This window comes from Microchirus variegatus (genome assembly GCF_963457635.1).
Source record: "Microchirus variegatus genome assembly, chromosome: 19".
Classification (NCBI taxonomy): Eukaryota; Metazoa; Chordata; class Actinopteri; order Pleuronectiformes; family Soleidae; genus Microchirus; species Microchirus variegatus.
Genome location: NC_139820.1, coordinates 22,048,940 through 22,063,976, shown reverse-complemented (window position 1 = coordinate 22,063,976; position 15,037 = coordinate 22,048,940). Strand labels below are relative to the sequence as shown.

At 36.7% G+C, this 15,037-nt stretch overlaps 1 protein-coding gene across 4 annotated transcripts in view; it reads left to right on the top strand.

Annotated features, from left to right (window-relative positions):
• Window positions 1-15,037, top strand: part of glra1 (glycine receptor, alpha 1) — a gene marked incomplete at both ends in the record, with an annotated part of 100,239 nt that overhangs the window by 77,994 nt on the left and 7,208 nt on the right. For all 4 annotated transcript variants that reach the window (XM_083906139.1, XM_083906137.1, XM_083906138.1 and 1 more), the window contains one exon: window positions 669-818. In XM_083906139.1, coding sequence (XP_083762265.1) covers window positions 669-818 — 150 coding nt within the window. The remainder of the gene's footprint in view (window positions 1-668; window positions 819-15,037) is intronic.

The following is a 15,037-nucleotide window of genomic DNA, read 5'->3' as shown; positions in this document are numbered from 1 at the left end:
TTCACTGACCACTTTATTAGGTTTACATGACGTCTAACTTAAAGGTGCATTATGTAATAAATCTAAAGCAACTGGCCATCATTGAAATCACGTTTTGGCGTCGTGTGGCGCCACCTACCGCCGTCTACCAGTCATTGCATAGAGTCAGTAGAGTCTCAGCTGCCGAGCAACCACGGGTTGCCAGTTACGTCAGAAAAACGAAACCTAAAAGACCTCGGTGTTTTGAATTTGAATGTAGTAACCGTTTTTGGCCACATTTTTACATATGGCGCCTTTAAAATAAAGGCATTAAAACTCAACGCAATCAATCTAATTCAATCTATTTTGAACCAAATTATTTCTTAAAAGTTTTAAAGAAATTATTGTGGAATAAAATGAGTCATTCCAGGAAATAAACCAGATTTTAAAGGAACATCAACAACAAGTTGATGAATCTGTCGTTAACGCTCTGTTTAAAGCACAAAGGTGGACAATAATCGTCCTCTGTCCTCTCTGTCCTCTCTGTCCTCTCTGTCCTCTCTGTCCTCTCTGTCCCCTCTGTCCTCTCTGTCCTCTCTGTCCTCTCTGTCCCCTCTGTCCCCTCTGTCCTCTCTGTCCTCTCTGTCCTCTCTGTCCTCTCTGTCCCCTCTGTCCCCTCTGTCCTCTCTGTCCTCTCTGTCCCCTCTCAGGTGTCCTACGTCAAAGCCATAGACATCTGGATGGCCGTGTGTCTGCTCTTCGTCTTCTCGGCTCTTCTTGAATACGCCGCCGTCAACTTCATCGCTCGCCAACACAAGGAGCTTCTGCGCTTCAGCAGACGGAGGCGACGACACATGAAGGTGAGACGCGTCCGTGAGACGCCATTAAAAACATGTTGACCTTAACATTTTCATTCCGTTTGTTCGTCTTCACGTCATCGCCGACCCATTTTCAATGGAGTGAAATCAATGTTAGATTATCTAAAGACAGGATTATAGAAAGAAGAGAAACGTTCACACAATCAGCAGAATCTGCCTTGTTAGGTTGTGGTGAAAGGAAGAAAAAGTGTGGGACAACAGAGGAGAGACGGGACAATAAAGAGAGGACACTAAATACACCAAATGTCTAACAGTTGTATTAAGTTCCCTCAGAATAATCAATCAATACAGTACTAATATGTTATTATTATAGTTGTGTAACTTATGCTAGCAGTAGCTGAAATTGTAGTAAAACTTCTACCAATATTAATTGTATCATAATATAAAAATTCTACCAATACTAATAATAATAATAATAATAGCTTTGCAACTGAATCTGCAGAAATAAAAATTATTATTATTATTAGTAGTAGTAGTATAGTGGTAGTGGTGGTTGTAGTAGTAGTAATAGCAGTAGTAATAGTAGTATCAGTAGTATTAGTGCTGGTGGTGGTAGTAGCAGTAGCAGTAGCAGTAGTAGTGGTGGTAACAGTAGTAGTAATAGTGGTAGCAGTGGTGGTAGCAGTAGTACTAGTCGTAGTTTTGGTGGTAATAATATTAGTAGCAGTAGTAATAGTAGTTGTAGTAGTTGTGGTAATAGTAGTAGCAGTAGTGGTAGAAGTGGTAGTAGTAGTAATTGTAGTAATACTGGTAGTAGTAGTAGTAGTAGCAGTAGCAATAGTAGTAGTGGCAGTAGTAGTGGTGGTAGTGGTAGTAGTAATAGTAGCAGTAGTACTAGTAGTAGTGGTAATAGTAGTAGTAATAGTAGTTGTAGTAGTTGTAGTAATAGTAGTAGTGCTAGTAGTAATAGTAGCAGTAGTACTAGTAGTAGTAATAATAATAGTAGTAATAGTAGTAGTAGTAGTACTGATAGTAGTACTAGCAGTAGTAGTAGTAATGGTAGTAACAGTAGTGACAGTAGTAATAGTAGTAGTAGTAGATGTGGTAGTTATGGTAGTAACAGTAGTAATAGTAGTAATAGTAGTAGTGGTAGAGGTAGTAACAGTAGTAACAGTAGTAATAGTAGAGGTAGTAACAGTAGTAGTAGTAGTATTTTTTGTAGTACCATGTTTGTATGTGTATCCTTCAGATCCTCAGAAACTCGTCTTCTTCGTCTCTAAAATGGAACAAAAACAAACTTTTTAAAAACACAAACATGTTTTTTCCTGGTTTAGTTTCACTTTCTGTGCAGAATAAAACATCTCAGGTTCTCTGGTGGTTGTTCTGTGGTTTGTGCAGAGATGATGTTTCTGCGCCGTCATAATAAATACACACATTATTTTAATAATAAAGTAAAACAGAATCACATTAATCCTCTTCTGTGACCTGGAGCTTTGAGAGTCTCTGCTCAAACATCAACGATTGATGGTTGAATTAAAGGCTGGAGCTGCAGAACAAACACAAACTCATCACTGATTCACAAACAACAAACAAAGACACAGACGATCTCGTCCTGCAGAGAGAAAAATGCATCATTTAGCAGAAACAAGGACAAATTCAGTGTTTTGTGGATTCTGTCCTGACTCAGTCCTGATGTTTGAGGCGACAGCGTCTGGGGAGGAAGAGGCTTTTCTTTACCACCGTCTGTGGTTTTGTTTAAAGCAGCAACACGATGAGTTTGTTGTTGTTGTTGTTGTTGTTGTTGTGGCTGTGATGAGGGGAAAAAGACTGTGGTGTGGTTTATTATTATTATTATTATAGATAACACAGTGTCAGGCTGTGGTTAACTTACACCCACGTCTGTAACGTCTGAATGTGCTGCTGCGGCGTCCTGACCGCGAGTCCACACACATTATTTATTATTATTTATCCGTGTTATAGTTATTTTATTACATTTTTAGTTAAGTCTTGACAAAAAAAAATAATGTAAAAATACAGATTATTGTCATGTTTGAGTGGTTTTTATTGAACAAAAACAAGGAAAACAAACAAAAACAACAGAGGAATATTGTCTGCCTCAAAAAACATAGGCTCACCCAGGTGCATTCTGGTCCGTCTGACATAAAAAAACAATCCTATTAAATAACAACTATTATATACATTAATTATAACTATTAATCTAAATCAATCACGATCATAGCAACATCAACATCTAACCCTTAGAACAACATAGAGCATTTAAGCTGCTTTTTTACCGTAACTATGTTAAAACGCGTTTTATTTTATTCTATTTTTAACTTATTATGTTTTTTTTCTATTTAAAGGTGTCGAGAAAGGCGCCAACAAATAAAATTGTATTTCTTATTATTATAAATATATCCTTTTATTCAGCACAACCCTATAGGCAATCTGATGAAATTATATATATGTATATTTATTTTATTTTCACCTAGTATAAAAACACACCTGAGCCAAAAAAGTACTTCAATTTAAAAAAAAAATTGGATTGAATTTGTGAAATTTGGAAATACGTCACAGTTTAGTTTGCCTGGCTTACAGAAAAATAAAATAATGTGACTTTAAAAGATATTAAAAAAAATGAAGTTTGAACCTTAAACTTTGACAAATGACATAGAAAATATGCATTTTTTACTTAAAAAAATGATCAAACTGGACTTTGCAGTAACTCTAAGTAATTTTTAATCAATTATATGTGGTTTTAATTATCAGTAAATGTCAATTTTAGTAAATAAATTGATTTGTCTTTATTTTTTTGATTGAAAACAACATCGTTTTGACTGTAATCAGTCATCTGTCTTCATGCTGATGTTGCTGTGAAGTCAAAAACAAACACCTGCGTACTATAATTATTTTTCTTTCTTTTATTAACTTTGTTAAATGAAGATAAAGTGGAAACCTTACATTTCGCCGCCTTGGATGTTTTTATTAAAACGCTGTCAAAGTCAGTTCAGTTCAGTTCCTTTTCTTTCTTATTTTCTTCTTCTCTTCTCTCTCCTTTATTTCTCTTATATTAAGTAAAACATTTTTTGCCTTTGAATCATTTAATCCATCACTTTCTCTGCGTCTGACTTCATTCATCAGCTCTGAAGTGAAGAGTGAAGCTGTCACTGTTTCTGCTTCACTGTGTTCATGTGTGTGAAGGACAAAACAGGGGAAATGCAAACACCCGCAAGAAATTAGCCTGCAGTCAATTCTCTATACGTGTGTGTGTGTGTGTGTGTGTGTGTGTTCTTGTACTTGTGGCATACTGAGGACCGGTGAGTGTTTTTAACCAACAAAGTGAGGTCATTTTTACGGAGTGAGGACATTTTGACCGGTCCTCACTTTGTTTTCATTCAAATCACTTCCTTAGGTTGTTATAACATGCTATACTCAATTTGTCAAAAAAAAAAAAAAAAATTTGTACGACAGTATAGTTTGACTTTTTTGTCAAATTTTAAAACAAAAATTTTGGGTCAATTTTTTTTTCAAATTTTTTTTTTTTAGTTTTGGGTCAATTTTTTTTTTTAAATTTTTGGTCAAATTTTTTTTCAAATGTTGGGTGAATTTTTTTTTTCACTTTTTTTTCAAATTTTGGACGACATAGAATAGTATGACGTTTTTGTCAAATTTTGGACCAAAAAAAAAAAAAATTGAAAATGTTTTCCAGCCCTTTTTGCTCTGGGGCTCCACCTGCAGACATGTTATGGTACTGCAACCAGTAGTTCTTTATAGTCATTCATGAAGTAGGTATTTGTAATTGTGTTGATTTATAAAGTGGAAACGCTGGTCTTCACTTTGTCAGCAACACAGTCCTCAGTATGCAGCAAGTACAAGAATGTGTGTGTGTGTGTGGGGGGGTGTGTGTGTGTGTGTGTGTGTGTGTGTGTGTGTGTGTGTGTGTGTGTGTGTGTGTGTGTGTGTGTCATGTCCATGCATGACTGCGTCCATGAGTGCTGTCCTGGTGTTGTAGGGCATGTTGTTCGTGTCTGTCATGACCGCAGCTGCTTGACTGACTTCGACATGTTGTAGTGTGTGTGTGTGTGTGTGAGCACAGCGCCCCTCCCCCGCCTCCACGTCAGCGTCCCTGTTAGGCTGCGTGTCCCCACTGAGCAGGTGAAAAGTCAAGGACCAATGGACCAAGTAGCTTAAAGTGGGAAAATTACTTAGTGTGGACGATTACGACCTCTGCCACGGAGGTTATGTTTTCATACGTTTGTCCTTCTGTTACCAACTTCCTGTTTACACCTTTATCACTACGGTGGCCCTGAAGTGCAAATCATCAACACAAATAGCAAAGAACTTAAACTACTTGCTTTTCTTGACTAAGATGACTTTACTGAATTTATACCTCAGAATTTCTTAAATGTGCAAACACACCAATTTCTAGTAGTAGTAGTAGTAGTGGTAACAGTATTAGTAATAGTGGTAGTAGTGGTGGTAGCAGTAGTACTAGTCGTAGTTTTGGTGGTAATAATAGTAGTAGCAGTAGTGGTAGAAGTGGTAGTAGTAGTAATTGTAGTAATACTGGTAGTAGTAGTAGTAATAGTAGCAATAGTAGTAGTGGTAGTAGTAGTAGTAGTAGCAGTAGTAGTACTAGTAGTAGTGGTAATAGTAGTAGTGGTGGTAGAAGAAGTAGTAGTAGTAGTAGTGGTAGTAATAATACTGATAGCAGTACTAGCAGTAGTAATAGTAATAGTAGTAGCAGTAGTGATAGAAGTGGTAGTAGTAGTAGGAGTAGCAATAGTAGTAGTGGTAGTAGTAGTGGTGGTAGTGGTAGTAGTAATAGTAGTAGTAGCAGTAGTACTAGTAGTTTTGGTGGTAATAATAGTAGAAGCACTAGCAATAGTAGTTGTGGTAATAGTTGCAGTAGTGGTAGAGGTGGTAGTAGTAGTAATTGTAGTAATATTGGTAGTAGTAGTAGTAATAGTAGCAGTAGCAATAGAAGTAGTGGTAGTAGTAGTAGTGGTGGTAGTAATAATACTGATAGTAGTACTAGCAGTAGTAATAGTAATATTATTAGCAGTAGTGGTAGAAGTGGTAATAGTAGTAATTGTAGTAATACTGGTAGTAGTAGTGGTAGTAGTAATAGTAGTAGTAGCAGTAGTATTAGTCGTAGTTTTGGTGGTAATAATAGTAGTAGCACTAGTAATAGTAGTTGTGGTAATAGTAGTAATAGTAACAGTAGCAATAGTAGTAGTGGTAGTAGTAGTAATAGTAGTAGTGGTGGTAGAAGAAGTAGTAGTAGTAACAAACACTTCTAAACTAACAAAAAAAGTCTAAAGTAAATGGTCTTGACCTCGTGTTCGGCAGCAAGAGCCATGTTTTATTTATCACGAGTGAGACACTGACGTTATTAATATTTTATTACGTTTAATTCAACTTCAAATTGGAGAATTCTCTCATGGATGAATCTGAATTAAAGGAAGAGGAATCTGCTCTAAATGAAGACGTGTGAGATGTTTTCAGAACGGTCAGAACATCGTCAGGCATCAATGATTTAGATCAGGGGAAAACATGCAGGACTTAGAGGGTCCACCAGGACCAGAGAGTCCACCAGGACTAGAGAGTCCACCAGGACCAGAGAGTCCACCAGGACTAGAGAGTCCACCAGGACCAGAGAGTCCACCAGGACTAGAGAGTCCACCAGGACCAGAGGGTCCACCAGGACCACAGAGTCCACCAGGACCAGAGTCCACCAGGACCAGATGGTCCACCAGGACTAAAGAGTCCACCAGGACTAAAGAGTCCACCAGGACCAGAGAGTCCACCAGGACTAGAGAGTCCACCAGGACTAAAGAGTCCACCAGGACCAGAGGGTTCACCAGGACCAGAGAGTCCACCAGGACTTAGAGAGTCCACCAGGACCAGAGAGTCCACCAGGACTTAGAGAGTCCACCAGGACCAGAGAGTCCACCAGGACTAAAGATTCCACCAGGACCAGATGGTCCACCAGGACCAGGACTCAGTGCGGAGTCTCTCATACATGACGTTAGCGCTAGAAAAACCTGTAAAAGCAAAGTCAGGTACGAGCTAAAGGAGAATTCTGAGGTAAAAATAGATAAAGAAATACAAATAAAAAAGAAGAATAAACGTTAAACCCTAAATCCAATCGCCGTAATCCCCGAGTCGTGATGGTTGGTGAAGAGGTGGATTAACGGCCCACCTGCTGCTGCTGTTTCTGCTGCTGCTGCTGCTGCTGCTGCTTCTGCTGCTGCTGCTGCTGTTTCTGCTGCTGCTGCTGCTGCTGCTGCTGCGTTCAGGTGAATCAGACACAAACCCTGGAGGCTGCTCTCTGACCCACATCTGCTGCCACACTGAACCTTTTTGCATATTTTTAATTCTTTATTTATACGAACGCCGTCGGTGAACTCAGGTCATCGTCGTGTTGTGTCATTTGAGAGTTTTGTTCCAGGGACAGTTGAGGTGTTTCCACACTGTGGTGGTCTAAGGGATTGTAACACTAAAATATATATATATTAGGTTCTACACAGTTTTTCCTAATACTGTTGACGCTCTGTATGTTCTTATTTATTCAGTTCATGTATATTTCATACAGCGGTAAATATTTTATTGTATGTAATCTTTTTAATTTCGATATATATTTCTTGCCGAGCTAATATCTCCGTATTGGCCGTGGCTCCATATACGAGCTCTTTCCCCCTCGGGAATCAATTAAGTATTTCTGAGATAATATTCAGTGACGGTATATTAAGTTAATTTACATAAACATGAAATAATAAGGTAGAAATGTCAGCTAAATGTAATGAGTTATCCATATTTCAACTAAATAAGTGTATTACAGTGTATTAGTCATGTGCCGAACCCAAAACCCCTTAAATATCATATAAATACTCTACTAACCACAGTCTGTAAAGCTTTAAGATAAAAGAGGATTTTAGCCATAGACCCTCGATGTAACTTACTAAAGCCACTTAACAAAAGACGTTTCTTAAAAAAAGTCTATGCTATAAGTCTACAATATCTTAATAATGTAGTAACTGCTTTATCTCAGTGTTAGACAGAGTTTTTCAACGACAAAAAAATGTACGTTTACGTTTTTACACTTTTTTAGACCACTCACTCTCCCACACCAAAGTCCATGGAGAAAATCGACAATTTAACATCACAGCACACAGGAGTTGTCGATCCACTGCTGCCTCCATCAGTGAGTTGGACATGTTGTTATTTTGTGAATTTGGTGTTTGAAATCCTTTACCTCAGTGACACAAAGTGACCACACGAGGCAGCAGTCGACCAGTGAGGTCAAAAACGCTGGTTTTCTCTATGGGGTTCGGTCTGGGAAATATAATCCGGTTTTATGTTGTTTTCCCAGTTTTAAATCCCGAACTGTCACTTTAAATCTTTGCTATGAAGGAAAACTCGTTCACAAATGTGTCGTACACATAATATAATGACTTTGTGGACGTGAGCTTCTCGGCGTGAATGAAGGACAAAAGCTTGACCGTGTTTTCTTTCACTGTCACGTCCTGGTTTGAGGTGAATTCAGGTAACTGTGGAGACAGAAAATGAAACTCACGCTTCACCTGTCAGTTCTGCGTTTTCACACCCAGGATTCTCTGCGACGCCACATAAAAAATGCATTGAGTCGCCGGTGAAACGAGTGAGAGTGGAAACATCGGCTCAGCGTGGATGAATGTTTAATGAAAACAGATGCAGAGTGATGTAGGTGAGCGTTGTGAGGGCCGTCGAAGAGAAAACGCCGTTATTCCACTCACTGATTATCCCTGTAAAACTTTCCTTACCTCACTTAGAACAAAACTGTCAAATAGTGTTGTTGTTTTTTTGTGTGTTCGTGTCAAATGTTATTATTTTATTATATTTTGCAGAGAAGGCGACACGTTCATGACTCGGCACAAACGCCGGCTATTGATTTAAACGCTCGGAAGCAAAGATGTTGAGGTTGTTTTCGCGCTTTGGTTTGATTTTATTTTTCTAGTTAATCACAAAACAAACAAGAAAAAATGCATCAAAACAACGTCGTCTGTTGGCTAACATCCTGTCAGGTGGACGTACGCAAATTTAGTTCTGTTTTAGCACATTTACGTTAAACTGAGAGTTTATTTATTATCGTATTAATCGGTAGTTACAGTAAGGTAATAAAGGTTAAGGTAAAATAATGATAGTTACCGAAAGGTTAAGGTAAGTTAATGATAGTTAAGGTAAGATAATGATAGTTACAGAAAGGTTAAGGTAAGTTAATGATAGTTACAGAAAGGTTAAGATAAGTTAATGATAGTTAAGGTAAGTTAATGATAGTTACTGAAAGGTTAAGGTAAGTTAATGATAGTTAGAGAAAGGTTAAGGTAAGATAATGATAGTTAAGGTAAGATAATGATAGTTCCAGAAAGGTTAAGGTAAGATAATGATAGTTACAGAAAGGTTAAGGTAAGTTAATGATAGTTAAGGTAAGATAATGATAGTTCCAGAAAGGTTAAGGTAAGATAATGATAGTTACAGAAAGGTTAAGGTAAGTTAATGATAGTTAGAGAAAGGTTAAGGTAAGTTAATGATAGTTAGAGAAAGGTTAAGGTAAGATAATGATAGTTAAGGTAAGATAATGATAGTTCCAGAAAGGTTAAGGTAAGATAATGATAGTTACAGAAAGGTTAAGGTAAGTTAGTGATAGTTAAGGTAAGATAATGATAGTTACAGAAAGGTTAAGGTAAGTTAGTGATAGTTAAGGTAAGATAATGATAGTTACAGAAAGGTTAAGGTAAGATAATGATAGTTAAGGTAAGATAATGATAGTTAGAGAAAGGTTAAGGTAAGATAATGATAGTTAAGGTAAGATAATGATAGTTAGAGAAAGGTTAAGGTAAGATAATGATAGTTAAGGTAAGGATATAGAGTAAAGATAAGGAAAGGAAATGAAGATAGGGTTAAATGAGAGAAGAGTAGATGATACAAGGATAAGATAAGGGAATGTGAGATAAAGTAAAGAACTAAAGGGTAAAGTAAAAAAAAATATAAGGAAACATTAAGATAAGATAATACTTTATAGGTCCCGTAACAGAGCTAATTTAATCTAAAATGATCTATATTTAATAATATTTATGTTTTTGTTTGAGAGGATTTAAGTCTCAGTTCCTCGTAGATGTCGTCAAGTACACGTTTGTACTTTAATTTCCTCACACATGATTCTCAAAGTACCTTAACCGTTCTCACCTTAACTACAGACACTTTGACAGCTGCACATTTAAGGAGCTTTGCAGTTTTTACAGTTTCTGCGTCCAAACCTGAGGCTAAACTGCTCACAGTCATGAGAGTTTGAGGAGTTTGAGGTATTTGCATTTGAAGTAGGATTTTGCTGCTTTAAGTATGATGTGTTCCAAATGAAGGAATCACTCAAAGTGTAGTAAACACTTTACTTCACTCTGAAAGTTAGCTCCTCAGGATTTATTCAAAGCAACAAAAAGCAAAAGCATAAACAAACAAACCCTGAAAAGAAAGAATAAAATAACTGATGATGAAAATATACGAGCGTCAGTGAATCACTGTGTGATAAATGCAGCAGTGGAGTGTGAAGTCGTCCTGATCCCCCGGGCGTCAAACACCTTCTTAATTAACCTCAGTGGACGCTCGCTCTAATGTCAGGCTAATGTGAAGCTAATGTGAGGCTAATGTGAAGCTAATGTGAAGCTAATGTGATCCACGCTCGTCCGTCAGTTTCAGCTCTGATCTCCTGCAGATTCACATCATCAAACTACAAAACTCTCTCTCTATAGAAACTCTGTCATCAGGATGTAACGCTAACTTTTAATGTTTATGATAATAATTGTTTTATAATAAAAGTTAGAGTCGCTTCAACTTACATTTTACACTTATGAAGCTGTTACATTATACAGTGTTAGATCGGATGTAAGAGAGGAAATAAATGTATCTTTCGAGAAAGAAATTAAAAAAAAAAAAAAAAAAATACTTATAATTCCAAAATCTATTTAGAATTCCAAATTCTACTTATAGTTCCTTAAATTACTTACAGTTCCAAATTCTACTTATACTTTAAAAATATACTATGAATTCCAAATTCTACTTAGAGTTCCAAATTCTACTTATAATTCCATAAATTACTTACAGTTCCGAATTCTACTTATATTTCCAAAATATACTTATAATTCCAAATTCTACTTATAGTTCCGAAAAATATACTTATAATTCCAAAATCTACTTAAAGTTCCAAATTCTATGTAGAATTCAAAAATTCTGCTTATAATTCCAAAATCTACAAACAATTCCAAATTCTACTCATAGTTCCAAAATCTACGTATAATTCCAAAAAATGCGTATAATTCCAAAATATACTTATAGTTCCAAATTCTACCTATTGTTCCAAAATGTACATATAATTCCACAATGTACTTATACTTCCAATATCTACGTATAATTCTAAAATATACTTATAATTCCAAAGTCTACTTATAATTCAAAAATCTAGCAAAACATCTGCTTTAAGTCACTCGTGTGTGTTTGTGTCACGTATGTAAACCACATCACGACAGTTTCACACAGATGTTTGTCTCACAAAGAAAACATCAGATATTTATATATATTTATATATATATCACATATCGTCTCGGCTCAGGTTCAGTGAATTTTCTCTCAGACTTTGAGTCGTTTGGTTCACACAGAAAAGTCCAAACGCTCGGTGTGAGTTCTCATAATGGAGCGCATTCAGCCGCGCTCACAATGGTTCGCTCCAAATTGATTTTCCCATTCAGTCAGAATTGAAACGTTGGTCTGGACCGTGAGAAGAAAAGATCTGCGTTAGAAGCAGAATCTGCTGCTTTGATGTTGTTGTTGTTGTTGTTATTCTGTTGTTCTGTTACTCTGAGGCTGAATGTGAGGAAAAATCACGTCAGGATTGTGTTTGATAACAAAATAAGAGCCGACAAACACAAGCAGATTATAGTCAGTCTGTTCATGGAGCCATTACAGATCCCTGTTCGTGTGTGTGTGTGTGTGTGTGTGTGTTCTTGTATGTGTTACCTCTTGAGGACCACGCATAAGCACTGGTCTCTACAGGACCACTCGTCCTCATGTTGAGGTTAAAGATAAGAGGCTTTTATTTTGACAAAAAACAAACGGGATGTTGTTGTGTTTTTATGGGGCCGAGGCAGCACGGTTAGCACGGTTAGCACGGTTAGCACGTGTAACTGTGTTAGCGTGTTGTCGTTAGCGTGTATTGGATTAGAATAATATTCCCCTGCAGGGATTTTAATCCCGGTGATTACGGTGATGAATGAATCTGCTGAATCTGCTGCAGGCGTGATTTTGATGATGATTTTAACATGAATTTATAACCCAGAGAAAGACGAGTGTGATATTTATGAATTAAAAACCACATTCAGTGTTTTTCTGGTAATATTACAACTTTATTTTTATAATTTTACTTTATTCTCATAAAATTAAAAATTAAAATGATCATGAAAAAATTCTCCTAAAATTACAACTTTATTCTTATGATTTTACAACTTTATTCTACTAAAATTACACCCTTTTTCTTGCAATATTGCAAAGTATGACTTTATTCTCTAAATATTACAACTTTATTCTTGTATTTTTTCTACTCTATTCTCTAAATATTCTAACTTAATTCTTGAAATACTACAACTTCATTCTTATAATCGTACAACTTGTATTATTTCTACTTTACTCTCCAAATGTATTACTTTATTTTTGTAATATTACAACTTTATTCTTATAATTTTACGTTATTCCCCAAATATTACAACTTTTTCTTATGAAAAAGTACGACTTAAATCTTGTAATATTACAACTTTATTCTTATAATTTTACAGATTATTATCCAAATATTACAACTTTTTTCTTGCAATATTACGATCTTTTCTCATGAAAAATTACGTCTTTATTCTTATAATACGAGAACTTTATTTTGTAATGACAACTATATATTTTTTAAAATATTTTTACAACTTTAGTCTCCTAATATTAAAACTTATTTCTTCTCATATTATGACTTTATTCTCCCCAAATTACAAGTTAATTCTTGTAACATTACATTCTAAATTTACTCTTATAATTGTACATTTCATTCCTATATTACAACGTTATAAACGCTCGTAGCCTAAAAGCAAAGCGGCAGCATTTTTGCGGTCGTCGTTGTTAGTTGTTTATTTGCAGAGCGAGGGGGCGGAGCCAAGCCGAGCGACGGCCAAGTGCTTTCTGTGATTTCCGGAAACTGTAGTCGAGCGTTTTCTGGGAAATGTCAGCCTCGCAGTCGCAGAGTGTTTAATCAATCAGGATCTGTTGAGCTGCTGCTTCACGTCTTCACATCTCAACCTACGAGGACGTCGTCCTCGCTGCAGCAGCAGCAGCAGCAGTTGTGCTGATTTCTGTGGTTTCTTCCCACCGATGGTTTATTGATTCATCAGTGACACTGATCCTCGTCGTCTGAATAAGAAGAAGAAGACGAAGAAGAAGAAGAAGAAGAGAAATGAGGCTGAGGCTGAATCGGCCTCACAACTCTGTCTAATTAGAAAGACGGATACTGCAGCACAAAGAGAGAGAGAGAGAGACTCTGTGAGTCCACATCCAGAGTGACACCTCCTCCTGCTGGACAGCCGTGGCAACTGCAGCCGCCTCAGATAAAGCAGCGTCGTTCACCCTCGAAGGATCGGCGCCACCTGTGAACGTTTCAGGAATCAAAGGGAAGACGAACCCAGGATCCAGGATCGTAGGAAAAATGAAGTTTCATGTTTTATTTAATCTGGAGACGTTGAGTCACTCTTAGAAATAAGGGTTCCAAAAGGGTTCTTCTAAAAGGGCTGAGGTTTTACCTGGAACCATTTACTTCTGAAAAAACCCTTTCCTGAATAAAGGGTTTTTTAAGGGTTCTTGGTAACACTAATGGTTCCAGCAAGAACCATTTTGATCCAGAGAACCCTTTAAAACCCCTTTCCTGAATGAAGGGTTTTAAAAGGGTTCTTGGTGGAACCCTCCAAAAGGGTTCCAAAAAGGGTTCTTCTATGAGGACAAGCCAAATAACCTTATATGGTTCTACTAAGCACTTTTATTTCTAAGCGTTTATGTTCCTTTGTAGGTTAAGGTTATATATTATATGTTATATATTATTTAAGGTTGTAAGAAATGATGTCTTGCTTCTGTCCAAAGACTTCATACCTTATATTTTCACACACACACAAAGTGATACACTGCAAACAAATTACCAAATAAAACCAAAACTTATATGTATTTAAATTATATTCTTTTAAGAGAAGAAAAAATAAAACCTGCCAGTGGGGTGAGCTAATTCTGTTTGGCTAAAATTATTAAATCTAGCTTTAAAAACACACACAAAACTGGCCCATATACATATACATATATATATATATATATGTATATGTATATGTATAATATGTTATATTTCCATACACCAATGCAACAGCCGTACGAGAAATAAGTCAAATATTCTTTAAATTGATTTGAGTTTTGTTGTTTTTATAGAAAAACAAATTGGGTGAATTAAGAAAATTTTGCTTGTCAAGAATATTTAACACTAGCTTGTAAATTTTGCGACTTGAAACGAGGAAAAACTGCCCAAAGTTTCAGAAACATTTTTACAAACAAAGAACTTCTGTAATATAAGAAATGTTTCCTTTACTCAGTTAAGCTGAATTTAAGAATATTTACCTTCCATTTTCTTATATTTTATTTTGTTTCTGACACGTTTGTGATGCCACAATTGACGTGCGGGTCTTTTTTGATCGCGGTTTATCGCAGATGTCTTCGCAGAACATCTTTAACATCTTTAACTTGTTGACGTTAACAAAATAAAATATCAGTATATGTAGTTTTGTTTTTACAGATCAGGCTGAAAACGAGACGTATTTCACCAAAAAGCTGAACTCTGTCGCTGCTACTTAACGGCAGCATTAGCAGAGGAAGCAGCTTTGTGATTGATCAGCTATAATCTTCTTGTTAGCCGTGATTAGGTGTTCTGCAGCGGGGGAGGAGGTGATGAGGAGGTGATGAGGAGGTGATGAGGAGGAGGGTGAGATGCTCTCCACGCCGTCTTCCTCTAAGTACTCTGATCTCAGAGGCTGTCGAGCAGCTTTGAGGACAAAGGCAGATAAGAGAGCGCTGGGATCAGGAAGATTGAGGAAGCAGCGAGACACAGATCTGTGATTTAACGCTGAGCGAACTTTGACTTCTGAGACTCTGACGCCTCGACTCTGACG